The 22,651-nt window shown below is 52.3% G+C and overlaps 7 protein-coding genes across 7 annotated transcripts; 3 read left to right on the top strand and 4 right to left on the bottom strand.

Moving 5' to 3' along the window:
* Positions 1-52: 52 nt before the first annotated feature.
* Positions 53-1,516, bottom strand: J4E88_004259 (uncharacterized protein; the record flags this gene model as incomplete). The annotated part of the gene is made up of 4 exons (XM_049397906.1): positions 53-407; positions 475-694; positions 783-1,130; positions 1,315-1,516. 4 exons carry the CDS (start codon positions 1,514-1,516, stop codon positions 53-55), a joined length of 1,125 nt encoding a protein of 374 aa, XP_049256351.1.
* Positions 1,517-4,591: 3,075 nt separating this feature from the next.
* J4E88_004258 (uncharacterized protein) lies at positions 4,592-5,889 on the bottom strand (the record flags this gene model as incomplete). The annotated part of the gene is given in 4 exon segments (XM_049397905.1): positions 4,592-5,393; positions 5,446-5,701; positions 5,717-5,834; positions 5,884-5,889. 4 exon segments carry the CDS (start codon positions 5,887-5,889, stop codon positions 4,592-4,594), a joined length of 1,182 nt encoding a protein of 393 aa, XP_049256350.1.
* Positions 5,890-10,868: 4,979 nt separating this feature from the next.
* J4E88_004257 (uncharacterized protein) lies at positions 10,869-11,078 on the bottom strand (the record flags this gene model as incomplete). Its single annotated transcript, XM_049397904.1, has 1 exon — positions 10,869-11,078. One exon carries the CDS (start codon positions 11,076-11,078, stop codon positions 10,869-10,871), a length of 210 nt encoding a protein of 69 aa, XP_049256349.1.
* Positions 11,079-11,770: 692 nt separating this feature from the next.
* J4E88_004256 (uncharacterized protein) lies at positions 11,771-12,721 on the top strand (the record flags this gene model as incomplete). The annotated part of the gene is made up of 2 exons (XM_049397903.1): positions 11,771-11,791; positions 11,843-12,721. 2 exons carry the CDS (start codon positions 11,771-11,773, stop codon positions 12,719-12,721), a joined length of 900 nt encoding a protein of 299 aa, XP_049256348.1.
* Positions 12,722-12,929: 208 nt separating this feature from the next.
* On the bottom strand, positions 12,930-14,492 carry J4E88_004255 (uncharacterized protein; the record flags this gene model as incomplete). The annotated part of the gene is made up of 4 exons (XM_049397902.1): positions 12,930-13,122; positions 13,185-14,144; positions 14,277-14,381; positions 14,434-14,492. The coding sequence occupies 4 exons, from the start codon at positions 14,490-14,492 to the stop codon at positions 12,930-12,932; spliced, it is 1,317 nt and encodes a 438-aa protein (XP_049256347.1).
* Positions 14,493-14,742: 250 nt separating this feature from the next.
* On the top strand, positions 14,743-17,743 carry J4E88_004254 (uncharacterized protein; the record flags this gene model as incomplete). Its single annotated transcript, XM_049397901.1, has 4 exons — positions 14,743-15,526; positions 15,575-15,925; positions 15,975-16,061; positions 16,110-17,743. 4 exons carry the CDS (start codon positions 14,743-14,745, stop codon positions 17,741-17,743), a joined length of 2,856 nt encoding a protein of 951 aa, XP_049256346.1.
* Positions 17,744-18,621: 878 nt separating this feature from the next.
* On the top strand, positions 18,622-20,385 carry J4E88_004253 (uncharacterized protein; the record flags this gene model as incomplete). Its single annotated transcript, XM_049397900.1, has 3 exons — positions 18,622-18,934; positions 18,982-19,152; positions 19,202-20,385. The coding sequence occupies 3 exons, from the start codon at positions 18,622-18,624 to the stop codon at positions 20,383-20,385; spliced, it is 1,668 nt and encodes a 555-aa protein (XP_049256345.1).
* Between the last annotated feature and the right edge of the window lie 2,266 nt (positions 20,386-22,651).

Below are 22,651 nucleotides of genomic sequence, written 5' to 3'. Positions count from 1 at the left end.
TCAAATCGAATTGAATGTTCTACGGAGCTATAGTCTGGGGTGTTGTGCTGGCTCAATAGCCTCTCTCGCGGTTCACCTCGTTGATCAGGTTGCCGTTACTTCGGTCCCGCTTTATGTTCTCGACCAACAACTGGAACGCGCGGTCGGCATACGCATCTGACGCTCCACTGCAGTGCGGTGTGATCAGGACATTTGGTGCATCCCACAGCGGATCATCCTTAGGCAGAGGTTCGGGATCAGTAACGTCAAGGGCCGCACCACTAATATGTTCCTTCTCCAGAGCGGTGATGAGAGCCTTCTGGTCGATGATTTGGCCCCGCGCGATGTTCGCGATGTAGGTGCCCTTTGGGTTGGACTTATGCAGGAGCTCAAATTCCTCGGTGGAGAGGAGATGCGTTGTCGCTTTCCTAGTTCGTGTGTTAGTGAAAAATCATCGAATCGTCTTTCTTTACATGACGTGAGCTGGTTACTCACGTTAGCGGCACAGCAACCACCAATAGGTCGATTTCCTGCTTCAAGAACTCGTGCACATCTTCTTTGCTAGTTCCGCTGTACCACGCGCTGGGAATGCTACCATCGGGATCACCAGTTCCAGGGACGATGTACCCGTTGTCGTGCTTGGACTCTGGGGTTCTGCGTGGCGAGGCTGTGTAGGCTATTACGTCCATGCCCATTGCCTTTGCTACGTGAGCAACTGCAGTGGATTAGCATAGCTTCCATATGCAGCAAGTATGCTAGCAAAAGTTGTGTCTCTCCGTCTTTTCCAAGTTGATTAAACATACCTTGTCGACCAATGCTACCATACCCCAATATACCCACTCTCTTCCCCACCCGATCACTGACACTCAGCCCCACCTTCTGGTCCCAAACCTTGTCCTTCTGGTTGTCATAAAGCTTAGTGTAGCTATGACTGTGCACCAAATTCATCATGATGACCCATTCGGCAATCTGCGGGCCATGAACGCCATTGGCAGAGCATAGCGGGATCTTGGAGTCAGTGTAGATTGGGTGGCTGGAAACGTGGTTTGTGCCTGCAGAGAAGAATTGGATGAGCTTGGTGTTTGGAATGGACGATGCGGATTCCGGGAGCCAGGATAGCGTCGCAATATAGGTTGCGCGCTTGATGTCGTCTGGGATGATATTAGCCACGTTGTGTAACAGGTATAATCGCGGGAAGCATGGAAGCTCTGCAGCTGCAGATGAATGTCCTTGTTGGACGACTGGTAACGCGCGAACCCGTCATCTCGGTTTCGACGTCTTCTTCAAAACAACCAATACTCTGCAAGTGTGTGTGTGTGTCTACTGCCAACTAACCTTCAGGTGCGTCCATCTCCGACTTGCCACTATCCCACTTGACCTGGAAGTACTTCACTTCCACATCGTCAAAAGCTTCTCTGAGAACTTTCAAGCCACGCTCGCATAGCTCTTGAGGCCAGTGCAATGCGCACAGCACAAGCTCCTTCTCTTTCGATGCATTTCGAGACGGTAAATCTGGACCACCTCCCATCGCGACCATTCTAGCTTGCAGACGAGTATCGGGTGTGGACTGTGGGTCTAAGGAAGAGCTGTACAATGCGATATGCGAATTGATTGTGTTGGCGATGGCGAGAGTCGAAAGTCGTACCTCGTTGCTTGGTAATGACGATGGAAGTGGGGATGGAGTCGGTACGTATACCCAGGTACGCTACATGGTGGGGTATCGCCTTCCTTCCCCTTCGCCCTGACCCTTGAAGTCATGACGTTGTTTAGATCCTTAAAGTCTAGAACACGCACGCGTTTTTGTGCCATTTGTTGCGACTCCTTTACTTAAATTTGCCAATAACGCTTTCTGGGGAAGTATGAGTAAGAGTTAGGTAGGCTCAAAGATCTGTGCCTGGTGTTATGGGAGACATGGCTTATGTGGACAATGGGTTTGTGACATCAGCGCCTGTGTTCAAAGCTCATCTTGTGCGACGTTAAATTTAAGCTGATTCTAAGAGTTTTAGTCACACTCTGCTATGCAATACTAGGTAATCTCGGTCTGGGATTCAGGATGTAGTGGAGTCGCCAGCCAGCAGTGGAAGCTGTCACACCACCACGCTAATTGCACCGACTGACATCCGCTCTTAAGAATCTATGCGCTATCGGATATTCATCACTGACCTGCGCAAGGGCTTCCTGGATTTAAGAGCGAACAGCGCAGTGGAAATGTGCAACATCGCAGGTCGATTTTATTGAGTTAGTGCACGACAGCTGTCAAGGCATACACGACATATTCCAGTGCCATGTCGAGACATGTATTGTTCCAAGCCTGCGATGATTAGAAAGTATGCTTGATGTGGGTGCTATCGGCGTTAATTGTGTGTAGCAGGCTCGAGGGCGACTGGAAAGAGCCTTCAGTACGTGAACGTGGAGCTGCATGACTATCACGCCGAACTGTACGAAGGGAGAGCCTGATGCTGTAGGCGACGCGGATAATAACAAATCTTTCCTCCGCGGACCGGTCCACTTCTCTTATTCAGGCGCACATGGAAAACGGAGCATGGTCGCAGACTCTGTCAGGAGCCCTGCGTACATCTATCGCACGCAAGCTGAAACTGAGTCGACTTTCATGCCTCGTGTGGGGCCTCAACGTCCGACTTCGAAGTCGCTCCCACAACCCATGCCTTCGTCGACAACTCTTCTATCGGACCGTCCACGACGCACCACGTAAGGCTATAAGTGCCGAAATTATCATGTCTGACAAGTCAATACATACCGCAGATACCGACTTCGCTATCGCGTCCAGCATTTCCCCCCAGGGCACATCAGCCCTCAATCTCGGTTGCTCTTACGGCCTGCTGAGCCGAGCCGTTGGATAAATCCTGCCTCGAGACGCGCGGGCCACGCAACACCCATGTCACGTCAGGCCAACCGCTCTGCGGCCCAGATACCTGTTCCTGCAGCTCGAGCCGAGCACGCGTTCATGCCTGCTCCTAAAGAGGCGTTTGGCTATACCGATAAAAACAAGGGGCCGCTGTCAAGATGCGCCTGTGTACCCACACGTGGAAGGGGGACCTTCTCTTTCCATAACGTTCCTCCGTCATGTCAGTCGCGTGTCTTCCCGGGGAACGATGTTCTGGAAACTGGGGCCTTTTGTTGAGGAGGATGTGCAAAGGGAAGGAGTAGTGCAGATCCATTCCCACCATGCAATGTGAATGTGACCTGACTGCCTTGCTCCTGCAGCCGCGGAAGTGGAAACAATTCTTTTCGAAAGGTGGAGTCGAAAGACTGCATCGCATTGATGGGTTCTGGTCGCTGCTGCTGGGCGGAGAGAGGTGCGGAGTACGGAGGTGTCAGGAATCCCTCTGAAAATGGTATAGCGACCCAATGGCATGGTGAAGAATGGGGCGTAAGCACGGCATAACGCTCATTCGCTGTTATCGAGTAAAGTTCGCAAAATCCCGCGTGCGCATGTCATTACACGAAAGACTAGTCAAAGTCTGTCTTCAACACGACGTCGCTCATGGAACCGAGCAAGGGATCCATTATCAGGGAGGAAAGGATGTGCCTCCCATTACCACGTTTTCTGGGCTGTTTCTTTTTGCTCGGCGACGTCTTCCTTGTGACCCTGCCAAGATCGACATATCATATGCTTCGAATTTACCCATATTACCGGTACAAGCCAGGTCCCGGCCCGTTCAAAAGCGATCGCACAACGGCATTGGACGTTCAGCCGATCCATGCGGCAGCGGACGGGTGGAGGTACGCGAGTAAAAGTAAGGTTTTCGATGCGTTCGGCTCTTAATTTACGTATTTTATTGTAGGACAGCTATACTGGCTATATATGTGAGCTATGGTAGAGCTACTACCAAGAGAAGCGGGTCTTAAGTTCGCGTGGAAGGCAAGCGTGGGAGCCGACGAGCTTGTGGCTTCGTGCGATGCTGAATCCGGTACATGCGAATGATCGACTCCGTACAAGGGCGAGAAGATCGTCTGCAATGATGATACAGGGAATGATGAGTTGCACCGAGTTCTATTCCGTGCAACGAACAAATGTGTAAGAATACAGTAAGAAACGACCCGGAGAAAGGAACTACCACGGCCTTAGCCAGGCGACAAGACTGTTGCTGTTACAGTGACAGACTGTCATCTGCATACACACCCATGTATTCTTTCATACAAGGCGACGTGTACTGAGGCGGATGTAATGATGCCCAACCCCTCGTTCGCCTTTGGCGATGAATCAGCGATAGAGTCTGTGGGGAGGTCTTTGAACTCTATATCAGCAGTACACCTAGTCAGAGATGCCAAGCTAGTGGTCTGACATATAGTTCAGAGACAAAAAGGGAATGGCGTCACTCATTGACATGAGAATGGCTGCGTTGAGGCTGATCCGTATCATGGTCTCGCGCAAAGACCGCGTATTCTCTGTCGCGACCCATGGCCATATGCTGGTGCATGGCCAAGTATGCTAGTCTTGCGACTGCAACTCGCTGAACCGGGAATCTAGATTCGGCTCGCGTGTGGTGACGGGTAAATCAGACGGTTGATTTCATACCCATAGCATGATCATCCCAGATTCAGCACTTATGTGATGGAGTGTAGCGAAGGAAAATTGTTGTATTCATGCTCAGATCTTAGATTCGTAGTCTGGAGGATGCAGTCCGAGTCCTCCTCTTGCCATGGATGATCTAGGGTCCCAGTCGACATGAGTAGCCGCCCGTGATTGGGGTCTTGGAGTCGAAAAGCTCAGTGTCGGGCTCTTGTAGTCGCGCTGAGTTTCTTTCTGGAAATGATCCGGGGTGTCCGATCGCTCGTTTCCCATAGCGTAGCTAGCAAGTCCAGGAGTACCATAGTATGCATCTGCTGTCGATTTCGGCTCAAAGTTCTTCATTTCGAAATGGCGTACATCCTCCTGGGGGTTCCTGGCGTCCAAGGATACAAATTCGCGGTTCTTGCTGAACTTGCTTCTGATCAAATCTCGCCAGCCGACCACCATGCTCCATCGGCTAAGCAGGAAGAACACTTGAAGACCGGCAATGGACAGCATCATCAAGATTGCTGTCACTGTAGATTGGTCGACAGCGAGAGATTGGCCGAGTGCATAACATGGCTCTGGGCCTTCGTCGGCGTGTGTTACCAGACAAATGACAAACGGAAGGAATTTGTCGAGGTCCTCAGTGGCGTGCGATGTTACGGAGTTCAGCCAGATGAAAACGATAGAGAAGAAGATGACGTCCACGAGGATGAAGACTACGATCGTTATGCCACGCCACTGCAGGTATAGGACTTTGCGAACACGCCGGTAAACAGCTCGTGCAGATCGGTTCCGTATGCTGGTCGTGTAAGAGGGGAGGCCGGCGCTGCTTTGTGTTTCGGTCTTGTCGTCGCTGAACATGTTCTGAAGATACACCTTGATACAGTATACGAAGCTGATAACGATGTTAGTAATGTCGTCTCATTTTCTCCCCCTGAGTGACTTACGTTGCGACCTGAATAACCATAGCTGCACCTGCAATGGCCAACAAGGGACCCCAAAAGTCCTTCATTGAGTGCTCGGCATTGACGTGGCAGACGTCACCGAATCTGAACGAGACCCCAGTGATCGTGATAGTGATGGTGAAGAAAGTGGCCGCAACTGACCAACCCAGACCTTGCGCCCAGTAGAAGAACTTTTGTCCTGGCGTGACGTCCCAGCAGATCTGAAGATGCATCGAGAGAGCGCGAATGAAGATCCAAACTGCCATCGACATACCTCCAGAGATGAGGAAAGCACCGGAGAAAGCACACGTCAGACTTGAGTACATATCGTTTGGGGTGATCTCATCGTAGCACTGCTCTGGTTGAGCACCAAAGGGTATTACGAAGCCAAGCTAAAGTCGATCAGCAGATACAGGCTGGGTAGGCTGAGTTCAGACTTACTGCCATGAGAATTGCGGCTATGATGAGACAATAGCTGAGATAATGTCGACGAGTCTTTTCGGCGGGCAAGACCAAGTAAGTGATGAGCAGGATGACCAGACAGATGAGACCAGCCACATTGAGCGCTTCAGCTGCGCGATAGGCGGTATTGAAACCTAGAAAAGATTAGGAACGTGAATCTCGATGTGGGCTTTCCAGGTACCTACTTTCTGGGTACAGGAAGTCTGTCAGAGGACAGGGCAAGCAGCAGATAATTTCACTGCCTGGTGTAACTGGCGCACAAAATCTTCCAGCAAGAACTATGAATGTCAGCAACTGTATAAAATCCAAATTAGACCACTTACAGCCGTCGAATCCAAATTTCGACACATCATAGAAAGGCGGCGGGCATTGTCCCCGCAACAGTGTGGTATTGGCCATGTCGAATTTTCTTACTCTTCTCACCAAACGAACCGAAGTGTTCAGTTAATATGCAGCATGAGAGTCCTTCCAGCGGTGATCCCCACTCTTGTCCGAAGTGCGATGTAACAGGGTTATAGGCAGTACGTGGACCCTACCGGCAAGACTGTCTCTGAGCTTCAGTCAAGCGCGGACGTGGGCTGGTATAGGATGGCTTCTTGGAAGACAATGCCGTGTAGATGAAACTGGTGACAGTATAGGCAGTGTCAGGCGGAACGGATGTCGCAGATGAGAAAACGAAACGATTGTGGAGTGAGTTGGTTGCCGTTAGCTCGAACGCGGAGAGTCTAAAGAGTGAATAAGGTTTTGGTCGGATTAAGGGCGCGTAGGGCCGAGCAGATGCAAAAAGAACGACGGGACGTTTTGGCAGAAGTAAGAAAAGCCGTCACGGCATGAGAGCGAAGCCGCAGTGATGCAGGAAGACGGCCTGGTCTTGAATGTGGCTCCTGGTTGGGCGGCCTGGGGGTAGGTCAAGTGGGTGCGGCGATCCAAAAGGGAACGGACCATCTTCACCCCTGCAGGTACACTTCTCCCCTGGTTTAGCGCGGCCTCACCCCCAGAAGCTTAGTGGCCAAGACATGCGAGGACGGCTAGGATTCGTAGCAGAGGGCGGGTCTGCAGACATGGATTACGGTTGGGTTCAGGAACAGGGCTCGCATGCGCAAGGACACTGGCTCGAAGGAGCCGAAGGCAGCACGGTCAGCTCGCATGTCTTTTCCCAGCTCGTGCATCGTGATTCGCGACAATGGACAAAGGGCTTCCCACACCGAAGCGCGACAGCATCCAAGACGGCATCCACGGGCGTCTAGCAAAGATCTTTGCGGCGTAGTAGCTCGCAGAGGTTGAGATTAAAAATCCCCCCTTCCAACAGGATCCTTTTGTGGAGAGTCCCAAATCATCGGTTCTGATGGTGTTGCGATGGAGTCGAGACTCGACAGGCTACCTGCAGGATTGGCTTTCCAGCCACCACGGATCTGCGAGATTGCTGCTGACTGAACGCCCAGCACTGATGCTATCGCGAGCCTTCTCGTACAGAACTGTCTGGCGCGTCCAATTGACTATCGGCAACGACCCTCCGAGAACCGTTGAGGAAATCGATAGCTCGCTACAAGTGGTCCCGGGTCATCGTTCACAATCCCTAGCGGTTCATCACTGACGTCCGGTGGCGGGAAGCCCAACTGCTCCTCGATCCACTTGGTCACCATGAAGAGTGGCCATCGATCGAGGTCTCCTGCTGTGGACCTGTGAACTATTCAGCTTGCTTGTGCCTGCTCTGCCGGTTGGAGTAAGCAAAAAACGTGCGGGAAGCACGAACTGTCCCATAAATCTCCGGTCTGACACCTGCGTTGAGAGCCTCGATCGTAAGCTGCACCAACCAGGCTCCGGTGAGCACTGGGTGGCGTAGTCAGCTCTGCAACGTCCGGCGGTTTCGAGCACTCTTTCCCGCGTTAGCGCCGCTTGGTGGGGTTCCCCAACAAACGCGTGCCGACGCGTAAATACTTCTCGTTGTTTTGATCGGGTCACGATACTGACTCGATTAGGACAGGCTTCGTCATTGTGATGCTGCGCCGCTGACTTGCTTGTGGACACGAGTTTGTGTTGTCCGAACGTTGGATGAGGTCTGTCCACGGGTGGCAGGTCGGCACGTGTCCTGACCCTGTCTAGGTATGACGCACGAACCGACCATCCCAACTCGTTCCCAAACCATCTATGGATGTCTCAAGTATAGCATTCTCTCGCAATGACCTGCTCTTGATGCACCCTCATCGCGCGATGATTTCTGGCCTTTTCGACTGGCTTGTGGGAAGGGCGCTATGCCTCAGAAACAGTGTGGTCCGTCTGAGGTAGCGAGACGGAGAACGCGCATTAGCCCTGCACTGTGCCTGCAGAAACCCCTTCGCCTTCTTAGGCATCGTTCGGACTGGAGACGCACAAAACTCTGATTGGCGGACATTTCAGCAGACTTGTTCTTGGTACATGTTGGCCCGTACTCACGAACCACCGCTTGAAAGGCAAGATGAACCCGAGCCGCTGTCGTGCCGTTTGGATTCGTGGGGAAGTGAGGAGCTGGAGGAAGTTCAAACGGTTCGGTCGTCTTGGTTCCGCCACTCTATATGTGCCTAGGCTCATGAAACCCGCGTGAGAGTATCTATCCCAACATACTAATCATTAGCCTTCTGCCCTGCAAGGAGACCGTCGTCGCCCGAAGTCACCAACTGCCTGGTTCAGACTACTCTGTCTCGTATAACCCAAAGACCTGGCTTGCCACGTCTGATCTACCGCGAGCTACTCATCCCATGGTTCTGCAGAACGCTAAGAGACGCTACAATCACTTCACACCATCCGCAACCTGCACGAGCGAGTACTTGCGACCCAAATAGAACCCGAAAAACGCCTCGTTTGTGGGTCAGTATGCGTAGAGGCGGTAGACCGTCGCGATTGGGGAGCTGGTCCGAACTAGAACGTCACAATCCTTCGAAGCTTCTGAGAGTAGTCGGCCCGTAGTCAGATCAGTACATGTGTCTCGGCCCTGGACATATTGTGACTACACGTCTACACTTCGGTAGGTTACATAACAAGACGCCCTTGAACTGCGTACTCTGATACTCGTATCACGGCCTGCCAGGCCTGCGGCTGATGTCTCAGAATCACTCGGCAGGCGGAGTAATCGTTCTCCGCATGAACCAAGGAACGTACCCTGAGAGCGGCAGCCTTACCAGCCGTGTTTCCAAGCACTCGATGCCAGCATGCAAAGGATAAAATATGATTGGCATCCGTTAGGCGTTATCGATGTCCGCACACAACTGTGACAACCTTCACACCTCATACAAGGGAAAACCTGGACACCCTAGAGCCTACGTTGACGTACCGCTACCTACTTTGCATGTTTTTATCCTGATGTAGGCTCCAGGGTGTTCAGCTTTTCTCTTGTATGAGGTGTTCCGGAAAAGGCATATCAACAGGCGACTACTATGACCCAGGAACAAGACGGCATTGAGCCGTAGATATCTCATCTCGATAATACGATCAGCTCGCCATAAGTACGCCATACCTCCAAGCGACGCACGAACCCATGTATACTATGCATTACCTCCAGCCCTATAAGCTCGCGTCCACGAACCCGTCCAGCCTTATCGCCATATGCGATCTCTTATACCTAGGTAGACAGCAATCCATCGACATACTAGCTATATCTATGAGTGGCATGTAGGTCATCCCGCTCCTCCCTCCACATTACGACCCTTTCCAAGGGTCTCGAACTTGGACCCCAAGAAGCCGTCTTCCAATGCAACCCTCGGTGTGGTGGCGGGTATGGCGTTTATCAACGGGCGTGGCTGTCGTTTTGGGATCGATGTCCGAACGGGGACATTGGAACTTCGAGCCACGAGCCGCATTGCCTTCGCTTATGCTTGCGATGTGGTTATAATGAACGTATACTATTGCTTGACAACTACATGATGGCCTTGGGGACATAATGATCTGCCATTCAGCTATCGGAACTGAAAATGGGTTCAGCGGTGGCGAGGAGTAGAGGTCTACCCGACACTCTCGTACGTAAAGCGCTGCTGGCGTCAGATCCTTCGTTGCATTCACTTACGCTACCGAGGGCTTGGGTGAGCGCACACACGGGACGTTCACCAGGATTGCAAGCCAATCCTTTGACACGTAGCGATGTGAGGGAAGATCGGTGTGCAAAAGTGACCGCCCGTGTTGCCGCAAAAGCAAGTCCTGGCCCATTGGAAGGGTCTCGACGTTCCGGGACTGCACGCCTCGTTGATACTATTGGCAACGTTGACGCTGCCGGATGTCATTGGGTCCCTCGGAGCATTTTCGTGACGAAAAGCAATTAGGTACTGTGATGTGGCTGGCGTATGATCGTCTGCCATTTATCGAGTACAACGACCTTTGGTAATGCCAATCATGTGGTTACTGTCACTGTCACTCTGCACCAACAAACATGGCAATGTGTACAAGAAATGTTACATGTACATATCAACAGATACCAAAAGTTGTGAATCCTGTGTACATTGAGCTTCCTCTGACCCATACAAACCCCCAAGAATCAAATGACACTTCATAGCTTTTTGGTCTTCTTTACATCGACTACAGTGCGAAACCCAACACCTCGTTTATCAGGTACATACATAGATACAAAGAGAACGGTTCTCTGACTCATACATAGCCTAACATTTCTTCAGTTCCCCAGACTTTTCTCACAATGACTCGGACGTGCGTGGGTAGCCTGCTACGTGTGACTAGGCATACGTTACAGTCGCTTTCAGGAGATTCCAGCATACCGACCAATGGCCGTAGAGCAAAGCCGGAAATGTATGCCAAAACGCGCCACGGATGAATTCCAAAATTGTGGTGATACAAGATGACGCCAGAAGACTCGCTACTCGCAAAGAGGTCGGATGCGAATAAGCTGCATTTTAAAGTGTCGCAAAGAACCAAGAGCCGAGGATGAAGCAGTGAGATGAGTCATGGAGACGGCGATGGTCGTTAGACGGAGCGAGCAGGGTTCTTCAGTAGCCCTTTACAGTCCCACCCATGATACGGTCCTTGGTAGACTTCTGCTTGGACTCCTTGGGTTTGTATGCGGCATTGGATTCATTCGCAGCGATCTCAGCTTCGAGCTTCTGCTGAGCCTCGTGGAGTTTGCGTTGGCGACTAGCTTCCCACTGCTCAATGTCCGCCTGGGTGAGGGTGATGGTGGTGGGTGTGCGTCGGAGCATAGCGATGATGTTGGATCGTGGGTTGAGAAGGTGAAAAGATGTGTTGATGCGCTGGAAGCAGCACAGAACAGGCCCTTTTAGAAGAATGTGCTTTGGGAGAGGCTGACTGAAGTGGTGATGTGTGTTTGTTGTTGATGTTTCCCCGGTGTTAAGTGATGCGCCGTTGAGGCAGAATGCAGTTGAGGCAGAGTGCAACAGTATGGTTTAAAGAGCGACTTCAGTTTGTGTATAATATTCCAAAAGAGTGGCGACCGAAGAATCGGGTTGCAGGTGGTGTAGATGAGTTGCGATGAAAGGGTCGAGAATGTCGCGGAACTCGAGTAAACGATACGCGCACGCGACGGAAAACACGTGTTTCTCAAAACAAAGGGCGCTTTGACTTAGACGGGATGACTTGAGTCCAGTGAAAGCGACGAGGAAGGCGCAGTCTGTTGGTGGAGTGAAGAGCGGAGCACGTGGTGCGGAGGACCAGCGGGCAAGATCCCTGTCTGCCAAGACATCGCGATCTTGAACTTTTGGAGTTTGGAGTGACGGTGCCGAATGCAGCCGTCCACACAGCATGGCCCAGCGACACATGTGCCCTTCAATGGGCGCCTTGAGGCGCTCATTAGCAGCGGATGTAGCAATACTACCCAAGTGCTCAGCGAGGGCACTCCACAGCACCGCAAAGAGACTGGAAGAGCAACCCAGCGATGCAGCGTCTCCAGCCCACCGTACGCCTTGAAGACGCTCAATGGCCCTGTCAAGTCAATGCTGATATATAGTCAGCGCCAAATACCCGCAAAGCCCGGCAAGCGACGGCTCTCAAGCAAATCACCTCGCTCCAAAATCGCCGCATCCAGCCCGGCGCACTCGCACGAGGCTCTTTCCCCAGCGGCCAGACGGCACGACGAAGTCCGGGCTCGCCTTCTCCTCAAGCCAACAAGGACGGCTTCATCCCCGAAAACAATGCCCCCGCCGATGCGCAGCCAGACGCCAACCCCCGCTTCGCCCGCAACACAGCGCGCCCAACGACGACCCGCGGCTCCACCCCTCCTCAGGGCCAGATGGTCCGCGCCCCCTCCACCCTGCGTATAACCCGCGAGAAGGTTGATGGCCCTGCTCGCGGGCCTGGTGGTCCACGAGGACCGAACCTCCGTGGGCCCAATCTACGTGGCCGGGAAGGCGGTAGACCAGGACCAGGTGGAAAAGGCCGCGCTGGTGCGGCAGGTAACAAGGGCAGCGGAGGAGGCCCTAAGAAGCGCGAGAGGAAAGCCGGCGGCGACGAAAGGATGGGCACTAAGCTCGCGGACATCAGGCTTAGCGATACTGTCTCGGATAGCATGAAGCAGCAGCTCTTGCGCTTGCAAAGGAAGGAGTGGGATCGCGTGGCTTATGAGCCCAAGTACGCTAAGGGCAGTTTTGCGGCCAACGAGCTGATACACGCGGGACGGGAGCTGTTCAGGGGCGAGGCGCCACCAGTCAAGATTTGGGGACCTTTAGAGAGGAGGATTGGCGTTGTGGGCATGTTTGGAGCCGAAGCAACGCTGAAGGTTCGCAGAGTGCTCGATGGAGATGCGGAGCCATTTGGGCAGGAGACGCTTGAGGAGGAGGGACCAGTCGACGTCAGTGGTGCAGAGAAGAAGCAGGCGGCTGTACAATAAAGGGACATGGATATCTGTATTGTAGCTGTACATTTACGGACACCAAAGACACATGATAGCATACCGTGCGATTGTCATTTTCGTGGCATGGCATCGATTTACATGTTGTGCAGCATATTTACGTTGCTCTGACGGGCGCGATGTGTCCTGCAGGGTCATTCCGCCGGCTTTACCTATGAGGTAGCTCAATGCGACTGAGCCCCGAAATCTACTTGGATGCCCATACGACCTTGTACTTGAACTGGGTGGGGAAACTCCTATCCGTGATGAGCAGCTCCTCTCCTTCCTCCACCAGGTCGACCATCTTCTTCTCTAGATTGGGTCGGGTCTGTTCTTCGAGACCTGCGAGCTGCATGTAGAGTGACTTCTCGCCTGTACGAATAGAAGGCTTCTTGAGTTGACTGGGTAGGTCAGTATACTGTAGACGGAGTTCGGGATATGAGATCAGGATTGGGGTACATACGCTTCTGGTCGCTCTGCCAATCCCTCAATGAACTCCTGCAGCGTGATACCGGGAAGAACTTGGAGAGGACGAGCAATGTTGCCAGCGCCACAGACGGGGCAGTCATCTTTCTTCTGGTGCTCAAATGTATATGTGTAGACGGAGTCATCGCCAGTATACATCATGTAGTTGTCTGTACCCGGGAAACCCATGAAAGGAGCGGTGTTTGTCGCCACCTTAAACGCTTCGTTGCAGCAACTGGCTGCTACAATGGCGTTTGTACTCGCGATGGCCGGAATGATGTTCTTAACGACACCTTGCGTCATGCTGTAGGTAACGCCTTCGATGTTGAACTCCTTGGCACGAGCGGAAGCCTTGTTGAACAGCCAGGTGATATGCTCCGGGTCGTCGGTGTCGAGAGTTATATCTTTACGCTCCTCGTCCCAGGCGATGATATGCGCCCATTCGATACAATGTTGCGGTTGACGTGGAATAGTAGCAAGTGTGCAAAGAGGGACTGCCGCGCGAGGAGCGTGCATATCCAGTTGGCATTCGATGCATGAGGTCATGGTTGGGAAGATGACACGTGCTTGGCCCTTGAAACCCTCTGTTCCTCCGTCGATTAACGGCTTCATCGAATCCGGGTCGTTCTCATCCACCATCCCCACCAAAGTTGCGTTGATCCATCGTCTCGCTTCTATGGAATCCAGACCGCATACGATAAGACCGAATTGCATGTAGTAGCTTTCGTCCTTGTCCTGGATTTTGCCACAGTAGGGAGTGATCTTGACGCCCTTAACACGCTTCTCGACGAAAGCAGCAGCTGTTTCGGCCTTGTATTTTCCCACATCCGAGGCGCGGAATAGGAATTGTCGGTTCAGGTTGCTGACGTCAATGGTGTCCATATCGATAACGTGAATGTCTTTGAATCCGGATAGGGCAAGATTCTTGAGGATTTCGCAACCTAGACCACCAGCTCCGCTAAAAGAATAGTTAGTAAAGACGCGACATGAGGGGCGGTCGTGCATTATCGTCGAGTATTGGTATAAACGTACATGACGCTGCAAATGGTTAGCTATGAGACCCTGCGCTTCGGAAACGTGATTTTCCTACAGAACTTTGAGATTACTCAGATACTCGATAACTTGTTCGCCGGCCATGAAAGCTTCATCATCTGTGAATGGGCCCTTGCGAGTAAGGAAGTTGTCCAGGTACTTCCTATTGCATGCTATCAGTCAAGAGCTCTTGCCTCTCTCATTATCCAGCTTACCATCTCGCTCGCGGGCTGCTTGTCGATGCCGCACTCATGTTATCGATGCTGACAGCCATCCTGTAGAAATGTGTGGAGAATGATTGTTGGCAGAGTCAAGGGCAGCAAACGGTGGTTGTAGGCATCAGAGCGTAGACGGTCTGCCAAGCCGCTAGTCTGTGGGCCCTCGCATGGGGAAGGAAACACCGATTGGGTAAGGTCCACTGAGCGTCTGCCTTTTGCATTGATCACGAATAGAGCAGGAACAACGACTCGTGTTTCCGTTGAATTGGTGTGGGCATAGACGCCTGAACACCTTTTCTAAACGCCATGGCCGACTTTCTCACGGCCGTATCCACCAGGAAAGTCAAAAAGGAAGAACCTCTCATTCAGGAAGTCAAGAGCTTGAGCATACAAGAAGATGTGGTTTCCATCAACTCCACAGAATCGGCACTTGAGGCACTCAAGAACCAACCCAGCCGCAACACCGTGAATGCTGTTTTGAGCTATCTTACCACTGAAGGGTTCAGCCTCCTACTACCAGAACCACTAAACGCAAGCATCGCGCATCAACTCATCAACGACACCATCCCGAATTACTGGAGAACTATCAAGGACGCCGACGAAGTTTCAAAGCTCGAGAAGATCCTCCGAAACCCAACATGTCTTGGACATCTTAACACGAGGCTTCGTTCGCTTATTCAGGACAGTCACCAGAAGAAGGCACCCGGTGAAGCGCGAAACACAGCTGAGCACATTGCGGACGCTCTCCAAGTCTTAATTCTAGTGTTGAGCCGCGACGAAACATCCCATCTCGTGTTGCAAGACGTTTTAGCTTTTGGGAAAACCCCAACACAAAGGAAACTCATTTGGAGAGAATACATCACGCAGGTGGCTTCCGGTCGGTTACTATCAATGGCAGCGGAGGCCGAAGATGTGCTCAAGAAGAGTGATGAGGCCCACCAAGACGCAAATTGGGTCGCGGATGGCAAGCAGTATGCAGCGTGGCTGGGACGCAACATCGCCGTCTCGCTCGAGCGCAACTCAGATAACGAGGAGTATCTTGCCGCCATTGTTGAGTTATGTTCGAAATCGCTAGGATTGGGGTACACCGGTACGTCAAAACTCTGTCAAGGTCTGTTGATACATACTGACAATACAGATCATATCATGAGCGCCCTTGTTCCGACATTGATTGGTAGCGGGGCCATTGAGCGCTTGCCTGATCTTTTGTCCCAGATGAAAACGTTCGAGCAACGGAAGTATCACAACGCTATAGTCGCATTCGTGGCGAAGAAGTATTTCTCTACGGAGACTGCTAGTAAAGACGACGCCCCCATTGCAACATCTGTCACCATATCATCTGCCGCCGCTCTGTTTTCCATGCTCATCAAGGACAATGACGTCCTGAAAGAGCAGCTCGTGACATCACTTACGCGGTCAACGGTTCCTGCGCTTGATGACTCCCTATCAGCCAGGCGAAGTGTTCTAGCTGCGTTGGCCAAAGATGAGGGTCCGTAATCATCATACGCCCATTGATAGTCAACGCTGACGATATCTAGACAAGCTATATACTCTTCTGGAGGGTCTCATAAAGATGTTTGGCGATTCAGTATACATCAGGCACACACCTGTGGTGCAACAAGAAGGTATTTTGTATTTGCACTCTATCGCTATCCCTCACTAATGTACTCTAGCTCTTTCTCAGACCTTGGCCATGTGCAGTGGCTATGTAAAGCGTTCCCAGCCCATGTTCCTCACTATGATGGCAAAGTCAACCCATCACGTCAATGGCATGTCAAATCGCATAGGAGCGGCATCTACAAGGGCTCGCTTTCTAGGTATCGCAGTTGGTGTTGCTATCTCGAAGATGGTGGACAAACCGGAACTTCAGCTTAAGTTTGAGTTGGAGGGTAGCGAGGCAGAAGAAGCAAGCTGGTATCAACGCCTTACTGAGGTCGACGATAAGATTGGAGAAGTCACGAATCTTGCCACTAAACAGGATACTGTGGCGAGCACGAAGAGAGTTCAATCGAAGCCCAAGCCGCCTCCCAAGGTATCCAAAGCTTCCGGGATTACCGAGATACAAGGCCCAAGGGTTGTGAAGGTCTTGTCCGACTCCGAGGATGAGGATGCAGATCTGATAGTGTACGAGAAGCCAGACTCCGACCCAGAAGACGATACAGACGATGCAACGGCTATAAATCGTAACAAGCCCACCGCGCCGGTCTACATCCGAGACCTGATAGCAGGGCTGCGCGACCAAGAGAACTACGATCGCCACGAACTCGCTTTAGCCACAGCAGCATCATTGATTCGCCGAAAAGCGAACTTTGGAACTGAAGTCATCGATCATCTCGAAGAACTAGCCACTTTGCTTACGGGATTGCAAGACAACTCGGAGCTTGAAGGTTTCGCGCAGCAACGGCAACAAGCCTTGATTGCTGTGCTCCTTGCAAAACCAGCGCAGATGGCACAATGGTTCGCTCGATCCTTCTTCTCAGGTGACTACAGTCTGCAACAACGCATCGCCATGCTCACGACTCTCGGCCTCGGGGCGCGTGAGTTGGCGGGCATGAAGGACACATCGACCGACGATTTGGTGCCTGCAAAGCCCGACTTTCCTAGCAAACAGCTTCCGCCACACCTTCACAAGATGTACGCTGAGGAGAACAAGGCGCCTACAGTAGCCAAGATTTCAAGCAGCATGGTGCGTGAGATGCTATCGCCTATGGCTAGTCAAGCAGCCGATCAGCTCAGCGGCCCGAACATACTCAAAGTCCGAACATTCTCTTCGCGCATGGAAGTCGAAAAGAAGCGACACAAGCCAATACCTAACGCGCTTGCGCAGATTGTGGCAGATAACTTCTTCTTCCCACTCACGGGCCGTTGGTGGCTGCAGATTCGCGCGAACAACGACTCGATATACGCGTCTACTCACCTTCTCCCACCCTTTCTGCAGACTCTGTCGTTGTTGCTTAACGCGTCCGGCCCGAACACGCTCGCGTTGCCGCAGATGACGCGCGAGTATTGGGATCTGCTACTGTCGGTGCGCGGGCTGGCGAGTAAGGATAAGAATATCCTGAACGCGGTTTTGTTCGGCTTTCTGATGCTGTTGGAGACGAACGAGAACAAGGAGCGTGTGGCTACGGAGCAAGGCAAGGAGCTGATGGAGACGCAGGCCTGGGTGAGGATGGTCTTCGAGGGTCTAGGGGCGGGGAGCGAGGAGGACGAGAGGGTGCGCGTGTTGGCTGCTGGCGTGGTGGTTCGTTGTCAGGAGGTGATTGAGAAATACCAGAGGAGGCTGGCGGGCGAACTGATGAATTATTAGCGCGTATATGTAAATTCCACAGTTGCGAACTGAGACTCCGAGCGACTGACGCGGTGAAACCTCAAAATTTTAAGATTTAAAACTTCAGCCAGACTGCTACCTGGGCTCAAGATGATGACCGAACGTTATATATACGTAGGGTAGAAAGATACATCTTCTTGGGAACTGTTGACCTGGTCTGACACAATACCATGGGTGCAGCAAATCGATGCGAAGATCTTCTTCCTCAAGACACTGCATAGAGCAATGTCATCAATGAAAAAGCAACACAGATGTGTGACCAGCAAAAATTGCCCCGCCGAGATTCCCGAAGGAAGCTCGTGAGAACCCAGTACCGCGTTGTGCAATGCAGACCAGGCGCTCAGATTAACCTAATCTTTGAGCTAGGTAATCGCAAGAAGGTCTAAGATTGTTAGCAGGTGTACTTCGTAAACGTAGGGGGGTGGTTAGGGAATACGAACAAGTATTCAGAGCTTGGGAGGGACGGGGGCAGCGCAGTTTAAGTAGCCGGTTAGTCTTGGCACGCTAGAGGTCACGTGAAAGAGCACAGACGCTTTGAAGAGCTTTATAGACGCTTTATCCTCGCTTAACGGCTAGACTCCGGCGCTGAGTGGTGTCCGAGCTGTGAAGTTCTCTCACCTTGATCTTCTTCACTGCTTGTCATTGCATGCCATGACAGGCATGTTCCAGAGAAAGGTAAGTTCAGCGCTCTCAATTTATACACACCCTTTCCTATGATGATCCAAAACAACCTTAGAACCGTTGCGAATGACGCCTTCGGGCGGTTGACTTCACCATACCCTTTACTGAACCACTCTCTACTACAAACTTGTTACAAAGCATTGTCAGCGACTCCTAGCTAACACGAAAAAGGAACCATGAGTCGCCCAGTCCTCAACTTTCTCCGCCCATACCTTCACCAGGCTAGTCGCTCCGTTAAACCGGAACATGCTCGAGCGTATCTCGCTATCCAGCGGCGCTTTGCTCAGAGCCTAGCCGCCGACGCATACACCGGCCCGCATGACGTCGAGAAGCAGAAGCGCCTGGAGCACTTGGGCAAGGTAAAGCCGTTGGGCGATTACCACCCTAGGTTGGTCCACTCTGCGGATACTCAGAACTTGTCCATACGCGACTTCAACGCCAAGTACGATGGCATCCAGGAGACGAAGGAGGACCTTGTGTCTGTGTTTGGTAGGGTGCACCACCCATGAGCACCAGTCTGGTTCTGACAATGTCAGGAAGGGTGCGCTCAGTGCGGCTGCTCGGCTCCAAGTTGATGTTCCTCGATATCGAACGCGACACCCAGCGACTGCAAGTCATGGTGGAGCTCAAGAAGCTCACGCCGCAGGATGGCTTAGATGAGAGCTTCAAGAGCTTCAAGAAGATTGCCAGAATTGGCGATTGGGTGTGTAAGTAGATATATCATTCAGCTTCAGATCAGGCTCTGATTTCATATAGCTATTGAAGGCAACCCTACAAAGACATCTACTGGGCAACTCTCAGTCCTTGCGCTTGATGTGCCTCAGATCCTAGCGCCATGCCTTCACCACCTCCCAGAGAGGATTGACGATGCCGAGACACTCGCCCGACGGCCGCACATTCATGCGCTCACGAGCGACGAGCCTGGAGATGTCCTTCGACTCCGGGCGCTGATCTACGACTACGTGCGCACATACTTTATACAGAGCGGGTTCCTAGAAGTGGAGACACCCATGTTCGACGTCAACGCTGGAGGTGCTATTGCGCGACCCTTCGAGACAGTCGCAAATGAAGTGTCCAACACCCCTGTGCGGCTTAGGATAGCACCTGAGCTCAACCTCAAGCGATTGATTGTTGGGGGTCAAGACAAGATCTTCGAGATCGGACGCGCCTTCAGAAACGAGGGTGTCGACAACACGCATAACCCAGAGTTCTCGACTTGCGAGTTCTACGAAGTTGGCGCGACCCTACCCACTGTCGTCGCCAGGACAGAGCAACTGGTACACGGACTCCATACTGCGATCGAGTCGCTAAGGCCGACGTACTTCCCTACCCTAGCGGCGCCGGAAGATATCGACTTCGCACAGCCCTTCGCTCAGCTTCCCTTCATACCCACTATCGAGCAAGCCTGTAGTCGCAAGCTGCCTGATCTGTTATCACCGAATGCTTCCAAGGAACTGCTTCAGCTGTTTGACGACCTTGAACTCACCGCTCTGCCCAACCCCACACTTCCACGTCTTCTCGACGCTCTTGCTGAGATATACATCGAGCCGCTGTGCAAGAATCCCACTTTCATCACTCAGCACCCTGAAGCGCTCTCTCCACTCTCAAAGTCTTATCTTGACGAGGCTACTGGACAACGCGTTGCATCTCGCGTGGAACTGTTTATCCATGGCCGCGAATACGTCAACGCATACGAAGAGGAAAATTCTCCGTTTGAACAGCGTCGCAAGTTCATGCAGCAGCGTGATTTCCACCCCGAGGGTGAAGGCGCTATTGACGAAAGTTATCTCGAGGCGCTGGAGTGGGGTATGCCTCCCACTGGTGGATGGGGTTGTGGGTTGGATAGATTGGTCATGCTGTTCGCTAGTAAGAAGAGGATAGCAGACGTGCTGCCTTTCGGTACATTGCGAAACGTAGTTAGCATTTCCAAGACGAAGTGAAGTGCTTCGCTTTTCAATAGAGGAACTATTCGTGCAGCTCTCTCCCACCACTGAGATGACAGGAATCGTGACGCTTGCCGCCTGCCGCTTACATTCTGCTATGCTCTTCTTGGTAGACTGTGTGCAATTTGATGTGTGTCTACACTTGTATATTATAATGTATTTAATATAACGTTGCTCTTTTGCAGGTGTCTGATGCGAGACCAATTGTTCAGCTTCGAAATTTGGGAGCCTGGTACGCTTAGACCCGAACATAGGGCACACGCAACCCACGCGTACCCACAATCGCACATCGTCGCACGCCATTGAACAATCCGATGTATGCAGGAAACTCCCAAGGGTTGTGTCGTGGTGCTCCATCGTTACAGTGGTTGAGGGACGCCCTCAACTATAGCCAGCCGCCGTCAGCATGGCTTGAGGCGTTGTTTCAGGCGCCCAGCAGCCCGCGGCTGCAGTCAACAGGCACCCGCTCCTTCAGACGCTCGCCCTTTACGCTTGCCTCACAAACTTCGCGTAGTCTGCTTCTTACTAAGACATGTTCTGCTTCTGTTGATCATTCTCGTTGATATCTTCCCCGAAGGTTCCCGTTTTCTGGGGTAATGCGCGTTGCGCATAGCGCGTACTGTACAACAACGCCCCGTGTTGATTAACATGTTTTGGGATGGGGCGAAATCTTGCAGATCTTCCTATACTTGAAGACGTCAGCCCTACTCCCTACTGCGCTGCTCATCCCAAGACGTCAGCTTAGCAGGAAATACCATGTCGTCGCCGATTCCTAATTCCCAATGGCAGGGCTGGGAGACACATCGGCAACAGCAGTCGCCGCCGCAACAGCCATACAACAGATACTCGCAGGCCTCTTCGCCCAACCACTCATACTATGGACACTATGCACCTGCGCCAGCATCATATATTCAACCACACTACAGCGAAGATGCGCCAGTGCCTTTTATCGCAGAGCTGCCAGCGCCCTTGCCTCCAGCTCCACCAACTACGACGTCTGAGGAGCAATTGAAGCAAGATGAGCTGCTCGCGCATAGGATGCAGCATTTGGAGGTGGAAGGGGTTCGAAAGAGATCGCTTAGTGCAGTAAGCCAACAGGAACGCCCTGCCAGTATGATGCCGCCCAGCTCCCAGCGTCTGTCACCACTCCTACATCAACAGCGATCTGCGCAAGCTTTGCGGTTACATTCAAAGAGTGTTTCATCCTTCGTCGATCAGAGACCAGTAAGCATGGCGCCAGTGACCACCCAGCTTGCGCCTCTACCTCTGGCTCATCAACGCTCTGCACAATCGCTTCGACCTCATTCGAGAAGTGTCGGAGCGGCCGCCGAACCATGGAGTCCTGGATCGTTCGAACAAGCGCGAGATCCAAATATATTCAGCACCTTACCGGAAGTGGTTGTAGAGCAGCATCCGGATAAAGATCTCGAGTCACCGCTTGAGGATTTACCAATTCCAGTCTTGCTGGATCAGCAGCCCACGGAACGACTACAACAACCCATAAGACGTCCATCAGTCGCATTAGAATCAATGTCGTTACCTGGGTATCTCGAGCAGTACCGCCAAGCACCGTATCCGCCTCAGTGGAGTCTTCCACCCGTTGTTTCTACACTGCATGCTTACCAGGAGAGCAAACGGTCATCCGGGTCCAGCTGGCTGGATACGCCAGAGTCGTGTGCATGGCGAACAATACGCCCCTCTGAACATGCACGTAATCCTGTTCCACCGGCATATACGTTCAAATTCAAAAGTACGACTGGCAGCTTCCGCAGCCCAAAATTCTCGTGGATAATGACGTGTCCCGAAGAGCCCACTGAATCGGGGAAGAAGGTTTCGAAAGCACAGCAGACCACATGGGCTTATGAGCTTAAGCTGGACCCCAGGACCAACTTACGAAAGTCGGAAGTCTTACTCCAAGGTGGCCCAAACGCAAGATCTATTCTGACAACTTACGTGCATGCGCTGAATTACGACTCACTGCGTTTCATCGGTCCAGACGGACGCGCATATATGTGGGTCACAAGCACCAAGGTTTCCTCCATCCACGGTTCACGCTACGACACGCTGAGACATGCGCTCTTCGCCGCGATAGGGAATAATCCTGATCCGCTGTATGGTGGTATCGTGGCAGATCACTGCTTCTGGGACGGACATGTCGATGCAAGCGGAGGTTATGTCCCTGATGAATCTGCCTACATACGTCAGACGACTGTGGACCCGGCACTTGTCGTAGCGACGTTGCAGGTGATGAAAGAATGGGAAA

The sequence above is a fragment of the Alternaria novae-zelandiae genome, assembly GCF_023758075.1.
Source record: "Alternaria novae-zelandiae strain BMP 2774 chromosome Unknown scaffold_7, whole genome shotgun sequence".
In the NCBI taxonomy this organism is placed as follows: domain Eukaryota; kingdom Fungi; phylum Ascomycota; class Dothideomycetes; order Pleosporales; family Pleosporaceae; genus Alternaria; species Alternaria novae-zelandiae.
The sequence above is the reverse complement of the archived record's forward strand: the minus strand, read 5'-3'. Positions and strand labels throughout refer to the sequence as shown.